At 48.4% G+C, this 19,844-nt stretch overlaps 1 protein-coding gene across 1 annotated transcript; it reads right to left on the minus strand.

The window, feature by feature from the left end:
- Nucleotides 1-499: 499 nt before the first annotated feature.
- LOC144114076 (tubulin beta-4 chain-like) lies at nucleotides 500-19,802 on the minus strand. Its single transcript, XM_077647537.1, has 7 exons — nucleotides 19,742-19,802; nucleotides 18,871-19,115; nucleotides 5,182-5,381; nucleotides 4,438-4,874; nucleotides 2,551-2,662; nucleotides 799-856; nucleotides 500-583 (listed from the first exon to the last, which is right to left on the minus strand). Exons 1-7 carry the CDS (start codon nucleotides 19,800-19,802, stop codon nucleotides 500-502), a joined length of 1,197 nt encoding a protein of 398 aa, XP_077503663.1.
- Between the last annotated feature and the right edge of the window lie 42 nt (nucleotides 19,803-19,844).

Raw genomic sequence — 19,844 nt, forward strand, 5'->3', positions numbered from 1 at the left:
AGGATCAGTTCTGCCTCATGCTGCATGCGACGCACATTTTCAGCGCTCGATTTGTGAATTGTGGTTCGTACACGAGCGATGAGGGACGCCGTAGTGGAGGGCTTCGGATTTTAGACCACATGGGATTCCTTAACATACAGCGACATCGCACAGCACACGGGCGTTTTTTTATTTCGCCTACATCGAAATGCGGCCGCCACGGACGGGATCGAACCCAGGACCTTGGGATCAGGTGCTGAACGCCAAAGCCACTGTAACGGGTCACTTTATTTGTGTTCGTAAATAAAATATTACAGTCGAACCTGGATTATGAAACTCGAAGGGGTTCACGAAATAGTTGATATACCGGTATATCGATAATTCAGTGTAGGAAAAATGGCGATAGGTAAGCTTATCTATGACCTAGAAGCAAGAATACAATGCATCCATTCTTGTGACACGGCGCCTGGCTGACGACGATCTTCTGCCTGGTCAGGTCCGTTGACCGCAACGAGGTGTCCTAGTCCTCCCAGGTTCGGAGAGGCACCAGCCCGGCGGGGGGAGGGGACGCCGGGCATGACGGGAGGATGTGTGCAAGGGTGGCCTTGGGGCGGGAGCACAAGGTGCATATGGGGGTACCGGCTTAAATTTATAGAGATGGGCTGGTGTAAGTAGCGTGTGCGTCTGCAGGGGACGCCAGACTGATTTCTTTGCGGTAGTAAGGGATGGGTGGGGTGGCGGGAGATGAGGGCGCTCAGCGCGGGAGTTTGTGGTGAGCTCAGCAAACGAGTGCATACGCTCCTTCGAGAAATCCCCCACGAGGACCGCCTGTGCCCGACTTCTAGACTCTCGGGCTAAGGAGTCGGCGGCCTCGTTGCTGGGATTTCCCAAGTGCGCAAGCATTCAGATGAGCTCAGCGCGTTAGAATAGGGGGGGGGGGGGGTGCACCAGGGATTGTGCAGGGTGGTGAACCCTGTTCCTGGCATAGTTTAGAATGGCTGTTTTTGACTCACTGATGATGTAACCGACATTTGTGTATGCCAGAGCAATAGCGGTCTTCTCGGCTCCCTCAGGGGTGGTGCCTGAAGGAAGCTCGAAAGTTAGGGAGGCTATGTGGGGGTTGCGGACAACCGCAGTGGCTCCATGCTCATCGCAGGTGGCATCCACCCAAACGCATCCCCATACCATTTATGTCGCGCTGCCTCGCGCGCCTTTCTCCGACCTTGATTACGGTGGGGGTGCATGTTCCTCGGTAATGGTTTGACATGGATCGAAGTGCAGATCTGGGTAGGGAGTGTTCTTAGTGATGTATTGTTTGCGGAGATAGTGATGCAGGCCTATTGCTGATTGAGTATGTGTCGTCCGGCAGCACCTAATCAAAGGTTCTGGGCTTGTATGTGGACCTCTCGCAGTTCTTGTAATGTTATGGACTCCGCGTTCGAGCAGTCTCTTAATTACAGGGAAGCTCACTTGTGGCGTGCACCGTAGCGGTGCCCTAGCGCATGCCATCCGCCTTGTTTGCGGGAGGTGCGGGATTCGACCCCCTGCCGCCGCGTACCCATCGGTCTCTAATGTTCCCCTGGCCTGGTGCTCAGATTCTGTGAGATGAGATGATTGGGAAATTGGTCTTGACCCTACCGCGTGTACGTCACCGCGAACACCCAATAGCCGTTCGAGCACGCTCCGCACAGGTGCTGGTGGAGTGTCTGCACCGTGGTGTAAGAATATTTTCTTACACCATGGTCTACACTCAATCGCGAAAGCGTTCAACAGCTGCGCTGGTCAAACGCATTTATGAGAAAACAACCGTTGAAGCATTTAATCCAACTCTGTTCTGATGGTCCACCGGTACCGGGCGTGGATAGGGGTCACTCTTGGCGAGGGCGGTTGGGGGGGGTGGGGGAGGTCCGTTTGAACCATGCATTTCTTCGACTTTTTTTTTGTAAAACTAAATTGAGTTCAGCATGGTTTTCCTGTATAAAATTTCCTCTCGCTTTGAGGATTGGGGGCGAACATCCTCCACCCCCTCCCAATATCAGTATACGAGCACATGGTGCAACCACCGCGCTTCGTGCCGCACGTCGCGGAGATTTCACCTACGGTTAAATTGATGATCAGCTGCTAATTGTATATAACATGCAACTTCTCCGAGGCTTCTTTAAGCCGTCCTCGTTCGCGTTGGTAGCGCCAGCATACTTGCATTCGTTGTGGCGCTATGGAGCGCTGTCACCATCAGTAGCGGCGCCCTCTTTTTGCCAAGCAACAAGAACAGGAGCTTACACGCCTCCAAGTGATAGAACAGCCTTGCTCTCGCCGTTATTTCCAACTCATGCTGGGACTTTATTGCGAATATATATAGTTTCGTGTTGCGTCACACCAAACAATTTTTTTTTTCTAGTAAAACCAAATGCTCGCCATGGCCAGTAGCCTGGCTTGCCTAAAATACATCGTTTATTTTATCGGAACTCTGCAAGCCAAATGGGAATTTCGGTGGCGGTGTCTCAGGCAGTGTCGGCGAGGGCGTCCTCGTCGTCGAACTCTCCCTCGTCGTCGGCTGTGGCCTCCTGGTACTGCTGGTACTCGGACACCAGGTCATTCATGTTGGACTCTGCTTCGGTGAATTCCATTTCGTTCATGCCTTCCCCAGTGTACCAGTGCAAGAAGGCCTCGCGGCGGAACATGGCTGCAAATTAAGACGGGCACCACGAATATTAGTTGTTTTTGTAGGCTTTCACGAATTGCAGCGGAACTTATACAGCTAGTTCAATTCTATCCGTACGAATTATTTCCGCCAAGTTACCCAGCTGTTCGGATTTTTGTTTCTGCGCCACCCAGTCCAGCTTTCTCCGGCAAAAATTTTGAAAATTGGAAAATTGTAAGACACTGTTAAGGAAATATTGAAGGTAATGGTCCATTATTCTGATATGTAGCAAAATCTTCCTTTTAAAGTGTTTCCAGCGATCGCACTGGAACGCTTTTGAAGATAGCGAAAACGTGAATAGAAAAAAAAACTAAGAGACTGCCTCGGGTGATCTGCGGATATATTGATTGTTTTAGTGAAATCTTGCATTATACGAGAAAACTGCGTTCATGAACGGCTTCCCGCTTAAAAATACTTTTGTCCATAATTCCTGAGTATCCGATTTCAAAAAGCGCCTTTCTCGATCATGAGGATCGGATTGAGCGATGGCGTCCAAAAATAGGCCTGCCTAAACTTGCAACACAAGTGGAATAATCCAAATTTTCTTTTGTATGCTGAGCGGAGGAGCGGATTAGCGTGAGGAGGGAGTGCTCACACACGCTCGCCATCTAAAGGGCGTAACTACATCCGACATTTGCTTTTAGTAAAAATCGATTTTCGGCTCTTTATGGGGTATGTAGATGTTTATCCGGCAACAAAATACGCATTATGTCGAGAAAATTGGATTTAAAAATTTTCCCGCTTCTCGATTCAAACTCGTGACGTCAAGACAAGCGAAATTCGTGACCACCGCTTAGTGAATAGCGATGTAGACTAGCCTCAGGGATCCACGACCAAAAAACAAAAAAGGAAGAAAACTCTTCAAGCACTGTAGTTTGCTTGCAAAAACGGTCGGTGATGGCGGCATCTGTATTTCATTTTTTGACCTTTACCTGGCTAGGGAAGGGGACGGACCTTTGTCCTCGTTTGGGTTGTCCACTGTTCGGGTTAGAGGTGCGCAGGGTGGAATGGGGGAAGTTCTAGAGATTGTGTAGGGTATCTAGGTCTGAGTAGAGTGACTCTAGGTCTGAGGTAGCTCACTCCCCACGGCACGGGAACAAATGCCCATCTCTTTCCCTTTCGCCTAGCCTTAGTCGTAGAAGCTCCGTTTTGTAGTGATAAAAGTGTCTTTCGCAATTAGAACGCTGCTACATTTCCATACAGGCCAACTTGAATTTGTCCTCAGAGTCTCTTTAAAGGTGGCCGCTTCGTTACCTCTTTATGAGTGATTTTTACGGGCACTGCTAAATTTGTAACGTCGGAAACATTACCCCTCCTTGATACACGGTCTGCACTTGGTGAACAGGGAAATGTCGCGCCTGTCATCTGAGATGTTTAATGAACGGGGTCGTTCCTTACAGCTTGTGGTTTGTCAGTGAACTGCGCGTACAAAAGTTTTGCCGACACTGTTTGTGACGTCATCTTTGTCACAAAAGAACACCGCATCCAACACACCCCTGTTTTGGTTTAGGTTTTCTGCTTTTTGCTCTTTGATGATTGTTTTACTCACAGTTCTATTAACAACAGATTGCAACGAACAGAGAGGGCTTTAAGCAATATTACGGGAGCGCCACCTTAAGATTAAAAAAAAAATAATAATCCCAAAGTTGCCCTTGAACGATGAAGTAGGCGCTCTATGCAACTGCAGATTGTACGTGTGAACTGCAGGCTGTGCTGTGAGTAGAATGTAATTCGAGCAATTCTGATAAATGACTGACCAGTGAATTGTTCTGAAATGCGCTTGAACAGCTCCTGAATGGCCGTGCTGTTCCCGATGAACGTCGCAGACATCTTGAGGCCACGGGGTGGGATGTCGCAGACGGCGGTCTTGACGTTGTTCGGGATCCACTCGACAAAGTAGCTCGAGTTCTTGTTCTGGACGTTAAGCATCTGTTCGTCGACCTCCTTCATGCTCATGCGGCCGCGGAAGATGGTGGCTACCGTCAGGTAGCGGCCGTGGCGGGGGTCGCAGGCGGCCATCATGTTCTTGGCGTCGGACATCTGCTGCGTCAACTCTGGCACGGTCAGCGCCCTGTACTGTTGGCTGCCTCGGGACGTGAGTGGTGCGAAGCCGGGCATGAAGAAGTGCAGACGCGGGAAGGGCACCATGTTGACAGCCAGTTTGCGCAGGTCAGCGTTCAGCTGGCCGGGAAACCTGCGTGTGTATGGTTACTTAAGTTGCTTTAAGACTGTTTTTTTTTTTTGCGTTAAGCACCGCGAACAAGGGCCTGCAGGCGCCGCGCCATTCATGTCCCCAATTGTGCTACGAAGTTATACACAACACAAGCTATTCCCTCTTCAGGTGTGGTGAAGTAGTTTGCAGGCCTAAGCGCCTGTGGCCATTGTGGGCATCGGGCCATTCTTCGACGGCAGTGATCGGTGCCACTCACTACAGCTTCGCATATAGAGATGTCGAGTGACAGTAATAGACTACGATCCCTGAGAAAAGAAAGCTTCGTCACCTGAGGCATGTTGTGACTCCAGACATTGTGACAGAAACCAGGTGGTTGAGGTCCCCGTATGTGGGAGTGGTGAGCTTCAGGGTTCGGAAGCAGATGTCGTATAGCGCCTCGTTGTCAATGCAGTAGGTTTCGTCGGTGTTCTCCACCAGCTGGTCCACGGACAGGGTGGCGTTGTAGGGCTCGACGACGGTGTCGGAGACCTGCAGTTTTGAATGCGCTTGAATTCGCACTTTCTGTCGACGTGGTGCAAAGCCTACCACATCTATGCACAAGAAAAATTTTCTCATTTTTAAGCACTGTGATTCTTCGATTTCTCGCTACCATTGTCGAGCATTAAAGGGACAAGAAATTATTTTGATGGTCAAATTCTAGGGCAGCGATCAGTAGAAGTGGCCTTTGTCAGTATTAATTCGAGTCAAATTCAAAAGCTCTGCGTGGACCCTACACACACCTCCTTCACGCCCCGACGTCATGCAGATGCGGTGGCGCTGATGTCAGTAGCGCCTTTGGCACGGCAGGCAAAATAGGTTCCGCCTGCCTGTGCCCACCAGCTGCTGCAGCTGCTGTCGGGACTGCGCAACTGCATCATGCCCGCGCCTCGATATGTTTCTCGCTGATAGATACCGCATTAAGGAATGGGCCACGGTAGTAAAGCGCGAAGTCTGGGCCTCGATCGCCGCTTCCAGGCAATGTACTTCGTAGCTGGGGAGTTGCGTTCATTCTCCTGAACATCAGCATAGTACGCTTATAATTGCTTAAGGGAAAAAAACACAAATGTCTGCGCACGTAATTATCACGTCGAGCCGTTTTGGTGTTCACGGGGCGCTGACAGGCTGAATCACCACCAAGGAATGCGGTCTTTTGTTGATAGCAGATAATGTTTAAACGTGTGTGGAAGTTATACGATCATATAAAGCCGCGTTCATGGCACTTAATATTCACTTCAGACCATTTCTTAATATGGCCGACATAATTACTTGGTCTGTGTAGAAAGAAGTCTGCTAAATTGTGTCGTTTTTGCACGGCCACGTTGGCATGTTTCTGTACGTGTGCTAAAAGCCACGTGCTTTTTCACTGCATCATATGTCATAAGCTGTTTCATGAGGCGGTGCATGATCGCGAAGCTTGTTTGGAAAGAAGCAGCCGCGATCGCATTGCCCGAGTTGATGACGATGATGATGACCTCAGGCTTAATGGCACATACCCACGGCGGGGGATTAGCCAGGGTGCAATGCTGATACAAACGCACTCATGGCCAAGGAGTGGTGTAATTAGATAATTTTGTGACCTAGACTCGAATTTTGATTAAAAATCAAGATTAAAAAAACGGAAATGAAAAAGCAGGGAATTCTCATTCTAGCAGAGGAATCTACCTGATGCAATTATATATTCGTGAATAAAATCGCACACTGGTTTCAATGCATATCCCTTGGCGCTTGCCCCGAAGGAGAGGAGAATCGGAATAAATAGAGCAAGCCCCGGTCGAGCGAGGGGATCTCTAAGTAAGCTGTACGGCGAGAAGTTAACCGCAAAGAGGAAAAAGTGATCTATGGACTCAATTTCGCCAAAGACTCAGAGAGGGTGGTCAGAAATATCCCTGATCGACATAAGTAGAGATTTAGTCGCGGTATTCTGCAGCGCAGTAGGGTCGTGGACACTTCACATTGCCTTGAACTGCACATCCGCGCACTCCAAGGAGATGCCAGGTGTTGAAAATTCGCTGCAGCAAGGAGAGGCTCATGGCTCAAGTAGTGGAGACGCTGGCTGCAGTCAAGTAGACAGTATTAGGGACGAACGGGACAATAGGTCCACCAAGGGCGGACTTTGCAAAAAAATCAACTCTCTCATCAGAAGCAATGCCACAGTGCCCAGAGACCCAGTGAAAGCGTAATATGTGGTGGAACAAGAAATTGAAGGGAACGGCTCATAGGAGTATCTCTCGATTTTTCGAGCACTATCAAGACGGAAAGGCTGTCTGAAAGTATAACAACCTGAGAGATATTCCAGGGATTCCTTATTAAGGCCAACTCAATGGCCAGAAACTCGGCGACAAAAATAGGGGTATAGTCAGGAGCCCGAAATGATTAACTCTATTCAAGAGCCCTGAGTAAATGCCAATGGCTGCTTTTTCATTTTTCTGGGAGGCGTCTGTAAAAACGGCAGTATGGTTAGGGAAATTATCCAGACACTCCTTAATAAGACCATTTAAAACATTTGCAGGCAGATTCTTAGCATTCCTTGGGAATTTGTCGTCAAAGGGGACTACAGTATCAGCCCGGCGGTGGTTAACTGGTACTACAGAATTTATTGATACAGAAATTTTTGACAGCAGGGAATTAGTGAACACAACCTGAGGAAGCTTATACCTAGGCCAAAAATTACCAAAGAATAGAGATGGGTTCGTTGTAAATATAGGGTTAGCCAATTTAGGAACAGGCTCAAAAGACATTAAAAACGTCCGCACAGTGAGAAGCTGAGCCGCAAATTTAGATCAGGTATCCGCGCCTCCAAGTACAGCGCAGCGTTAGCAACTGATTTAGGCGGACCTAAGCAAAGGCGCAGAGCGCGTCGCTCCATAACAAACAGGAGTTCAAGCTTGTACCTTGTGCACCCAGAAAAGAGAACAGAGCCAAATTCAAGTACACATGTCTTATACAGAAAGAGCAAAGTGTTCCGACTCATACCAAATTTTTTGTTGCTGATGCTCTCCAACCGGCCAAGGGCACGCTCACCTTTAAAGCACAATGCTTCTAATCAAGTAGGGCATAAGCATCCGCGCGCGAGCACCTATCGCGCTGAATAATGTCCAAGACACACTGTTCATCTTTGGGCAGGTGGGATCGTCAGCTGCGAGATCAGACTTAGAAGTGCAGACGTCTGAAGCATGAGCACCACCGCAAACGCGGCAGCGCGTTGCCGACTTGCAAGATTTGCCACTCTGACCAAAACGCCAGCAGTTCTTACATTGTAATGGACGGGGCTGCAGTTTGTCAACACGGTAGACAATGGGCCAGACTTTGATTTCCAATCGGCAAGAGGAGCCCGCAAAAGTTGCTATAACAGACTCAGTTGGAATACGAGAGCCTCCAGCCTCTGTTGCAGCGGTAAACTGAGAGGATGCCCACACCGGCATCATGGAAGTCCAAGAATTTCTTCTGGCGTAGCGGAGGGATACACACCGCGGATTATTCCTTTTACGCGGGCGAGTTGCTCGGGAATAAACGCTTTCACCAGGAGTGAGGCAAAAGAGGTGCACTGCAGCAAGTCTGCAACACAATCCAAATCAGGTGATTTGCACAGAATTCTTCTTTTGGCAAATGGTCGAACCTCGGAAATCTCAAGATATCGAATGGTCGCTGCCTTCAGCTGCTCCTGGATCATATGAGAGCTCTTGATCTTAATTAAACCATCTCCTACAGGGACCAGAACCACAGGGATAGGCTTGGCAAAAAGAATTTAGGCAAACTGGCGAACCAGGCTACTGGACCTGTGCCCGAGGAAGACATAGCCATGTCCGTAAGCCTAAGAAACATGAAGCCTACATCCAAAAGGGAAAAAACTTGGCCAAATCCCCCACTCGCGGAACGGCCTCACCAGGAGTTTACAGGATCAGCAGCACCAAGACACGCTTCAGCACCGAGGCCAGATCAAGCGGGAGGCGACATAGAACAGCCGTAGAACAGCGTCGGGTCGTATCAGCACAATGGACACTAAGGGCCGTTGTTGTTGTTGCCTTCGTGACATGGCACATACCCACGACGGGGGATTGGCCAGGGTTCAGTGGGGAGACCCCATAGAATAGGGTAAATGGTGCCAAGCTATTTTGCCTTGGATGAAATTTACGAGTGATTAAAAAGAAAAGAAGGGCCCTTTCTTCTTCTTTACCGAGTTGTTGTTGTTGTTGTTAGCCTATCAAAAGTTGGCACATACCCACACTGGGGGATCGGCCAAGAATCGGGTGGCTATTCACCTGAACGCAGTTAACAAAAAGGAAAAGCACGTGGGAGCATAACACCGGTGAATTTTTCGTCATGAACAGAAAAGGGATGAGTGTTTTGATTTTAAAATTTTAAGAATAATAATAAAGAGAGTGATAAATATTAATGATTTAGTCAAAATGTAACAATTGATAGAAAAGAAAAGGTTGAAACACTTAGCAAGGCAGTCGGTGAGATTCTATCAGGAAATTTTGAACAGCGGTGCAAACAGATCTGTGGCTGAACCCAAATGTTGTGGCGCCAAATGATAGCAAGAGCGGGCTGCTCAAACTAAGGCCAAGATGCTGCAAGGGCTCCTCCAGCAACCTTTTTCTCAGTGAGTTGAATCGGCGACAATATAGCCAAAAATGTTCAATGGATTCTGGCTCACGGCAAAATGCACAAAGGGGAGAGAGCGCCAAACCCGACTTGTGTAAATAGAAATTTAGAGGGGGGATGCGGCAGCGTAGCCTCGTCAGTGATACTTCAAGCTGCCGAGAGCAACAAATTTTCCTGTTCCAATAATATTTAAGGTGCTCATAATCCGCCGATGTTAAAAGTGATGTGTCTTGCGAGCTTAAAAACGCACGTCGCCGAAATCTAGATGCTGTAATGTAGGCTGTAGCCGGGATGATTGGCAACACGGGGCCGCTGAGGGAAGCCTTTGCGAGATTATCAGCAATCTCATTTACTGTCACACTGCTGTGGCCGGGAACCCATACTAAATGAACAAGACTCAAATGCGGAGGAAGTAGGGATAAGAAAGTTGATAAAATTGGACCGTCAACCTGTGCAGCGAGGGACGAACACAAAGATAAAGAATCAGTAATTACTGCAACTGCTGTAATAGAGGGGTCTAGCTTGCGTAGAGCAAGTACAACTGCTAGAAATTCTGCTTGAAAAATAGGGGTGAAATCTGGAAGGCGCAGAGAAAAGGACCAGTCTAAATGGGAGCAAAATATTCCCACACCTGCTTTTTCATTGCATTGCGATGCATCAGTGGCTATTGCTATATCGGTTGGTAGGGTCCTCAGATGATCTTCTAGAAGGCCATTTAGAATACTCGGTGGCAAAAGTTTTGCATTTTTTGGGAATATGTCGTCGAAAACAATGTGGATAGTGGGCCCATTCCGAAGCGCAGGAAGGATATCATAAATGTTTACATCTAAAGGCTGAAGTAATCTTTGCACAAACACTACCTGAGGGGAATTGAAACGAGACCAGGGGACACCAAAAAAGGAGGTCGGCTGAGAACAGAAAATGCTTTGGAAACGGTGGAAATGGGATTCATAGATCCTGAGGTAAGTTTGCACAGTTAAAAATTGAAGTCGTGATAAGAGAGACGGAATGCGGGCTTCAAGGTACAGCACATTGATAGCCACACATTTTGGAAGGCCGAGGCACATGCGAAGTGCTTCCCTCTCTAAAAGGACGAGAGGGCGAAGTTTATATGTAGCCGAGCCTGAAAACAACACTGATCCAAATTCTAAAATTGGCCTGACATACATTATGTAGATCATTAATAGCGCATCTCTGCGCATGCCGTACCGGTGATGACATAATCTCCGTAACATGCCCACGGCACGAGCCCCTTTCGCCGCGACATGGTCAATGTGAGGTCGCCAGGTGAGTTTGTTGTCATAAATGACCCCTAGGTATTTTAGGGATTGAACCTGCGGTATTATTTTTAACTGGCAAGTGAGAAAGACCACTACAGGAGTGAATAGAGGGAAAACAAGAGTAGCGCACTTGCCAACATTTAACTTCAGGTGTAATGCGCTCAACCAGTGCTCAAGTGTATTCAAATATGACTGCAACAGACCATACAGAGAATGTATATCCGGCGCAGCAGCAAAAAACGCAATGTCGTCCGCCTAGACGTAAGTGCGTACATGGCGGGTGGAGACGAATTTAGCTTAACAGAATATTAAAGAGCACAGGAGAAAGAACAGCTCCTTGCGGTACACCTCGCGTTTGTCTATACCTCTCTGAATGAACACCATTATGGACGCAAAAGAATTCCCTGTTATGAAGAAATGCAGATATCCATGCAACTACATAATCTGGAAATTGAAGAGACTGTAGCCTATGTATCAGGATGGAGTGTTCTACACTGTCGTAAGCTTTGGCGACATCTAACGTAACCAAAGCCGCGACCAGGCGTTGACGACGAGCAAGGAGAATTCTGCTCTCAAGATCAGCATGTACATTCCATATCGAACACTGTAGCCGGAATCCGAGTTGGCACGGGCTGAGTATACTTTTGCGGTCCACAATGGCTGACACCCGAATTAGTAACAACCTTTCTATCAACTTTACCACGTTTGATGTTAAAGAAATTGGCCTAATATTATCCAATTCATAGCCTCCACCCTGATTTTTAAGTAAAGGGATCACCTTGGACAGCTTCCACTCAGAAGGTATCCAAGCGTGTTTGAGAGAGTAGTTTATTAGGTGCAATAAGGAGTTGGGAGACTCTTCAAATAGAATCTTGAGCATCTTTGTGGTAACACTATCAGGGCCAGGAGCAGCAGCTGGCAATCTCTGGACAACTTGTGAAAGCTCTGATAGATTTACTTGTGAGTCATTATCATTTGGTACGACTGGTGCAAACAACAATGGTCGCATAGGTAGTAAAGACGAGAACCGCTTTTGCAGGCCTGCGGCTATTAATTCAACCGCCTGGATAGCTTCTACAGGTGACATAACTAATGACTGAAAATTATGAGAGGACATGAGCTGTTTCCTAGACCGTAGAAAACCGAATAGTGCACGTCGGTTGCCCGCCTTTGAAAGATAATCGAAGTCTTTTGAGTCATATTTTTCCTTTGCGCGAGAAACTGTGCGTTTAAAGGTGGCTGCAATAAATTTATAATCACTCCAGTTATTCGGACATTGGTTATGAAGAAGCTTTTCCATGCTGCCTTCCTCCGCCTGTAATCTCTTGTACAGTCCGCATTCCACCAGTTAGAAGAATTCCCTTTTATTGGCCTCACCAGGAACTCCGACTTTTTACGGCTTTCCTCAATAGCCAGACATATTCTTACTGACTGGTGGACCTCGGCGATGTTAGACCCTGGAGCAAGGGCTGAGCGCAACGCCGTCTGAAATCTGTCATAATTTACATGTGACCGCAACTGAGAAGACGCCGGAGTAACACGACATATGATATCAAAATGAATAGGTATATGATCACTTGAAGTGCCGCTATCAACTGTCGACCAATTCGTTACGCCAATTCCAGGACTAATGAACGTGATATCTAAAACAGATTGAGTGTGTGAGCGAAGATAAGTGGCCGATCCTGAATTTAAGCACATCAGGTTGTGATCAGAAACCCAGTCCCAAAGGCGCTTGCCGCATGAATTAGTCCTAAAACCCCAAGACACATGGTGAGAATTGAAGTCCCCAGCCACGAGAACTGGGTTTTTACAGTTTACGAGTAAAAAATCCAGAGGTCTAACATCCTGGACTCCATTGGGGAAATAACAATTTGCTATTGAAAATGGAGAGCACCGAGGAAGTACAAAGTCTATCGCCAAAATCTCACAGTCAGGAGACATTTGTTGAAGAGATATCACAGCCCTGTGGCAAATTTTGAAGAGACTAAAGTTAGTAAACCCCCGCCTCTTGACTGGCGGTCTAGGCGAAATGACCGGTAATTTTTGATATGAAAATGTTTGTCAGTTGAAAGCCACGTTTCTTGCAGAATTATGACATCCGGATTAAGCTGAGTAGAAAGGCAGTGTAAATCTGTGGAAGCGGAAAGAATAGAGCGACAGTTCCACTGCAGAACTCGCAACGACGCTATGGTTGCGAAAGTCTAGCAGCAGCAACTGCCTGCTCCAAAATGGTATCCTTGGGTTTAGTGCCAAGCTGCTTCTTCTTTGATTTGGGCTGGGTGCCCTGAGAAGACAACGAATAAGACATGGGGGACCCACTGCGCTTAAGAAGCCGCGCATCAGGCTCCACCATCTCGGAATCATACATTATATCAACATCCCTCGAAGTACCCGAGGTAGGTACAGCGGAAGGGACAGAAGTTTGTTCCTGGGGTTGTGATGCTACTGGAATTTGAGACCGGATAAGAGGAGAGGGAATTGTCGAAAGAGGTGCCAAACTAGCCTGCACGGCATGTGTAATCTGAGTCTCTAGAACATTTGTAAAGCACTCCGACACACTTGCGACAATCTTTTCTACCATTTTAGACATCGAAGCCTCCGCAGCAGCCGCAATTGCCTGGGACAGCGTTGAGTCTAGCATGACACCTTGCCGAGCGGTCACACCGGCATAACCGCGGGCACGTTCTTTGACCTCTGAAATAGCGTCACGGCGCGAACAGCGTTTCCTGTCAATTATTTCCAGAATTTGAATTTCCTGAGCTCGAGAGGGACAATTTGAGTAGTTTGCAGAGTGCGCACCACCGCAAAGGCAACACTTCTCATTCTTCTCAGTGCAGGTGCTTTTTGCGTGACCATCCCCACAGTTGCAACACCTCAAGTTGGATTTGCAACCGCCAGCGCTATGTCCATAACGCCAGCAGTTGTTACACTGCAGAGGCCGAGATGATAATGGGTCTACCCGAAAAATTAGAGGCCATGTCTTGATTTCAGAGGGGCAGGAAGTGCCGGCAAAGGTAGCAATCACTGAATCAGTGGGCATCCGCACGTTGTTTACATCCCGGCTACAGCGGTGCACAGCAACAACACCTGCAGCCGACAGAAGCTCAAGAGTCTCTGCCGGAGACAGGGAAGAGTCTACACCTCGTACAATACCTTTCGTGCACGCCAGATGAGAAGGGATGAAAGAACTTACCCGAAGGGAGGCAAAGGATGAGGAGTTTAGTAAATCTCTTACACAGGCGAGGTCTGGCGATCTGCACAGAATCCCACCACGTCCAAACTGGCGAACCTCTGAGATTGACTCATAATGAGAAGTAGTCGACTGGAGAGCAGCCCGAACAGCACCAGGGTTGTTCATCCTGATAGCACCACCATCCTTAGGCACCAGCGCGACAGGGATACTGCCGACACCACTGCGCAAAAAAGCTTCCAACGGTAGGAGATCAGTTGACGGAGAAGCCGACCAGAGGGAACTCCCCTGGCCGGGAGACTGGGTGGACATAGTCCGGGCTTACTGCCTTACCGCGCAAAGACGCAGAGAGAAAATGCCACAATCAGCCACCCGAAACTTAACCGATCGTTCCCAGCAGAGCAGAGCCGTCGGGGCAGCGATGAACAGGACGAACGCCACTGGGTCGAACGATGTCCTCCTAACAGAGCCAAGCTGGTCGTCTCACGGTGGCCAAGAGGTGCCGAGAGGCCGAGCGAATCTTCTTCTTCTTTTTCTTCTTCACCCCAGGTATATGGCCGAGTTGCAGCGTGCTTTTGTCTTCGTTTTTGCCATCGCATTACAACGGCCTCCAAAGTATCTCATAAAGCTAGCGCAAATAGATGAGAGCACACGAAGCTGCGTCCAGCACACGTAGTTGCAGGCGAGTGGAATTTTTCGGCTTGAGCCCCTGCGTCTTTCAATCAGACTCCTGCGTTGCTAGGAAAATGTTTCGGTTTGGTTTGGTTTGGTTTATGGAGTTTTAACTTTCCAAAGCGACCCAGGCTATGAGGGACGCCGTAGTGGAGCACCCCGGGAATTTCGACCACCTGGGGTTCTTTAACATACACTGATATCGCACAGTACACGGGCCTCTAGAATTTCGCCTCCATCGAAATTCGACCGCCGCCGCGGCCGAGGTCGAACCCACGTGTTTGGGGTTAGCAGCCGAGCGCCATAACCACTGAGCCACCGCGGCGGCTATGCAAACGTTTCATTTAGGGGGTACACTAACAGAAACTGTCGGGTGAAACAATGCAGCGAGATTGAGAGGAGACGGGGAAATTGAAAGTATTTTCGTTATTTATGCATGAGATGTAACCAAATTTGGCACAACTGTGAACTTTTTATGCTAATTTCAGTGCTGTGCTTTACTTTCAGCTGGCTGGTACAGATGTTGGGTTATTATAATTAACACCGTCGTCAAGTCATCGAGTGTGGAATAATTAAGTAGAAAGTGCGCAAATATTTTATGCCAACATGTTCACAAAGCCCTGCTTTGTGTGATGACGCTACTGTTCTTTTTTTTTATGCAAAGTACGTATGCAAACAAAAGTTAAACTCTAGCATGCATATTTACGTGAACACATTTCTTAGAAAAATAACTTCAACATGCTACTGCATGTGTACAAAAAATTGTCAGATTTATTACACTACTGAATCTCTCAGGACCGCGGTGGTTCAGCGGTTATGGCGCTCAGCTGGTGACCCCAAAGACGCGGGTTCGATCCCAGCCGCCGCGGTCGAATTTCGATGGAGGCGAAATTCTAGAGGTCCGTGTACTGCGCGATGTCAGCGCACGTTAAATAAATAAGCCCAGGGGGTCGAAATTTCTGGAGCCCTTCACTACGGCGTCCCTCATAGCCTGAGTTGCTTTGGGACGTTAAACCTTCATAAACAAAACCATAAATAAATCAACGTCTCAGGATTCATTCGCAGCAAATAGAATCATTCTATTTTTATTCGTTACGAAATTACGAAGGGATGAGTGATGCCAATCGTAGAAAACGTGAAAGCTGAGAAAACCAACCTTAAAGTTTATTCTCTCGTTGGCTTCGTTCACCCTCGTAGCTTTTTCTTTTGGTCAAAGAAATGAGGCACTGCAATAAATGGAACCTCTGATCTTCTGATCATTCCGCTTCCAAGTGATACTAAGATAGTGGTGCACCGTCGTCGGAAACCCGTGGAATTCGCGATGCGCCGAGGCCACCAGAAGAGCGATTCGCTCAATCTTCGACGCCCACACATCTAAAAAGCGTAATTTTCTAAATTTCTACTGCACAAAAAAATTGCGATCAGTTTGGCCATTTTAATAAGGTGACAAATCGGCCTCGTTGGTGCATGATCTTGTGGCGAAAAGCAGCGCTTACACGCGACAGAGGAGACTGGAGACACGACGCTGTCCCCACTTACCTCGCTGCGCGGCACGTGTGTCAAGTGACGGTGAGCGTACGTCTGCTCCGCCGAAACAACGCCAGAGCTTCTCCTCACTGCTATCCCGAAGTGGAATTATTCCGGCTTGTACAGAGCGTCAAAAAGTGGTTATTTTATTCCACGTCTAGCGTAGAAATCAACGGCAGCAACGCTTTCTGTTCGCAATTGATCATATATACAACACACAGTGCCAAACAATATCTCTGAATAGGCTGTACGTGGTCAACGCGAGCCTGTGCACTTCGAGAAATTACGAAGTTCAAAGCATTAACAGCATCAACCACTTGGTGATTCGCAGAAACCGACAACGCGCCTACAAGCCTACCGCGAGCCCGCTAGCGACTGCAGTGACACCTTGTTTGTTTGCAAACATGCAGCAGGTCTGCGGGAATACGGTGGCCGCAGCTGGCAAAAGACAGGGTTAATAGGAGAGACATGGGAGAGGCCTTTGCCCTGCAGTGGGCCTAGTCAGGCTTATGGTGATGATGATGGTGCAGCATGTCTATAATTTACAATTTCTATTTAAATCGCTGCTCGCACTGACTCGCAGTCTGCTAGGGCGACAGCTCACCTCGCATTCTTTGCCTTAGCACACTAAGCCGCTCCTCAGTCACTGGGCAGCCTGACGCCCACTGCCCATTGGGCATGCTCAGGTGGCGTGGGCGGGATTGCGCAGCCCCGACCTGTTTTCTGTTAGCACGAAAGCAATCCTAGCCAACCCCTAACGATTTCGACGATGTCTCACGCGGAGAAAATGAAGACTCAGCCAGACTCAGTAAGGAAATGGGTGTGCATGGCAATGAAGCTCAATTCTGGGGATGGTCCTGCAGGGTAAGGACAGCAACACATGGTATGGCACATGATGGTGTATATTGTGTATGGGGGTTTAACGTCCCAAAGCGACTCAGGCTATGAGGGACGCCGTAGTCAAGGGCTCCGGAGATTTCGACCACCTCGGGTTCTTTAACGTGCACTGGCATCGCACAGTACACGGACCTCTAGAATTTCGCCTCCATCGAAATTCGACCGCCGCGGCCGGGATCGAACCCGCGTCTTTCGGGCCAGCAGCCGAGCGCCATAACCACTCAGCCACCACGGCGGCCCTGATATGGCACATGAAGAATGTCCCAAACATGGTTAGGACGCCCGAAATTTGCCCTTCGAATGACCTTGACCGAATTCGACTGCCGGTGAATCTGGCTGTGCTCAGGTGGAAGACAGGCTTCACCTCGTCTCGAAATGGAATTGGCCCACCTCCAAAAATAAGAGTTGGCCCACCCCCTAAAATTTGAAAATTGACCTACGTTCGGGACCGACATGCGACACCCCCAGAATGGGTTTGGCCCACCCTCAAAATTTGGGAGGCCCACCATGCTTTCGCGCACTATTTCGTGCTTAGCAATGATAAACCGCTAGCCATTTTTTTTTCGGCACGTCGTTGTGTAAGAGTTGAGGGAAGCTAAGAAGCATCATTTTTAATCGCCGATATCTTCGGTGTTAAAGGGCTGTAGACACCAAAAATTTGCTCGCATGTTTTCTGCTTTCAAATGATGCTTTAGACATTAGAATACATGTATCGCCGCGTTGTTTTCGCCTACGACCGATAAATAATATATAATTGAATTTCTTCTTTCATGCTGTTTCGGTTTCATCAACCGAACGATGGCTGTGACGTGTAGTTGGACTTGGAGTATCGTGAGGCAGGAAAAAAACGGCAGTATGACTGCTGATACGTCGTTTGTTTTCATTCCAGCTCTTGAAGCAGGCTTGTTTAAGCGTTACAGTGAATTAAAACTACGTGTCAGCGTTTATATTGCAGTTTTTTTCGTGCCTCACATGATCTAAAGTCGAACTACATGCCACAACCATCGTTCGGTTGATGAAACCGAAACAGCATGAGGGAAGGAATTCAGTACTCAGTGATTTAGCGGTTGTATGCGAATACCAGACGATGATCCATGTATTATAATGCCTAAAGCATCATATGGAAGAATAAAACGCGTAACTAAATTTACATGTCTGTAGTCTTTTAATGAAGCTAGCTTATAATTTTTTTTGCTGTTCGGTGACGAGTGATGGAATAGCGATCGCTCGTGCGCTTTTCCTAACCTCAGTATATACCATTTCATGGTCCCTTTAAGGTCACAGCCGTCGTGCGCTTGCACTCTGCAGCTGTTTTCGCGCCATTCGTTTGGCAGCAGCGGTGGGTGACGTAAAGTCTCGCATCTTCACGCGCGAGTGCGGTGTTCGATACCACCGTAGTAGGTAGACATCAAGAAAGAAAGAAGCTCGCTGAGGTCACCACATGCGGACGTGGTGAAGCCTTCATATCTGACGGCAGTTTAATAATAATAATAATAATAATAATAATAATTGGTTTTTCTGGGGAAAGGAAATGGCGCAGTATCTGTCTCATATATCGTTGGACATGTGAACCGCGCCGTAAGGGAAGGGATGAGGGAGGGAGTGAAAGAAGAAAGAGGTGCCGTAGTGGAGGGCTCCGGCATAATTTCGACCACCTGGGGATCTTTAACGTGCACTGACATCGCACAGCACACGGGATGCTTAGCGTTTTTCCTCCACAAAAGTTTGCGTCTCGCTGGTATTGACGCTGTCCTGGCTTAAGACACGTGCCGGCGGCGCGGAAGCTGTCACGACGAATGCTCACCTTGGGGGAGGGCATGACGCTGAAGGTGTTCATGATGCGGTCCGGGTACTCCTCCCGGATCTTCGAGATGAGCAGCGTGCCCATGCCGGAGCCGGTGCCTCCGCCCAGGGAATGGGCCAGCTGGAAGCCCTGCAGGCAGTCGCAGCTCTCGGCCTCCTTGCGCACCACGTCCAGCACGGAGTCCACCAACTCGGCGCCCTCAGTGTAGTGGCCCTTGGCCCAGTTGTTGCCGGCGCCGCTCTGGCCTGCGAAAGTTACCGCGCATATGTACGCCACCTGCATATCCCCGCGCTGCTGGGAGCCGCTGTTTTGAGCCAATAAGCGTTGACCAAAAAGGTAGCCGCTAAGGCGCTTTGCGCTGAAACCTTTCCTGTTTCTACGCGAGTTTTTCTTCAGTCGCATGATAGTGAAGCGGTCTTCAGATCAAATTCGCCGACCTTATAAAATAACTTTTCATATTTCAAGATGGAAACTCAGCGCTCAGGAACGTATGTCAGGCGCATAAGGCAGCAAGCTTCGTGTTGCAATGGTCGCCTCAGTTGCTGTTCACTTGCATTTTGTACGCAGTGAATTTTCCACCGAAAGAGTGGAAACAGCCAAGATTATACAGCCGACTATGAATGCCGATTCTGAGCACAGGTACGAGCAAATCGAGTTAGCTTTGTTAACCCTAAGCTGTGGCTGAACCTAACGAACACTACGATGGGCTAAGAGCAGCTGCTGCAAGAAACTTCCGGCTAGGGACGGCTAGAATTAAGCCCGGCTCCCCACGAACCTTTGCGCACACACGTGCAGCTGATGACGTTGAGCTGAACTTGATCAGTACATGCTAAAAACGCAACGGAGATATGAAGCTAAAAGAGACGCTTACCGAACATGAAATTGTCGGGCCTGAACAGTTGACCGAAAGGTCCCGATCTGACGGAGTCCATGGTTCCTGGCTCCAAGTCGAGGAGGATGGCACGGGGAACATA

This window comes from Amblyomma americanum, chromosome 1, assembly GCF_052857255.1.
Source record: "Amblyomma americanum isolate KBUSLIRL-KWMA chromosome 1, ASM5285725v1, whole genome shotgun sequence".
Taxonomy (NCBI): Eukaryota; Metazoa; Arthropoda; class Arachnida; order Ixodida; family Ixodidae; genus Amblyomma; species Amblyomma americanum.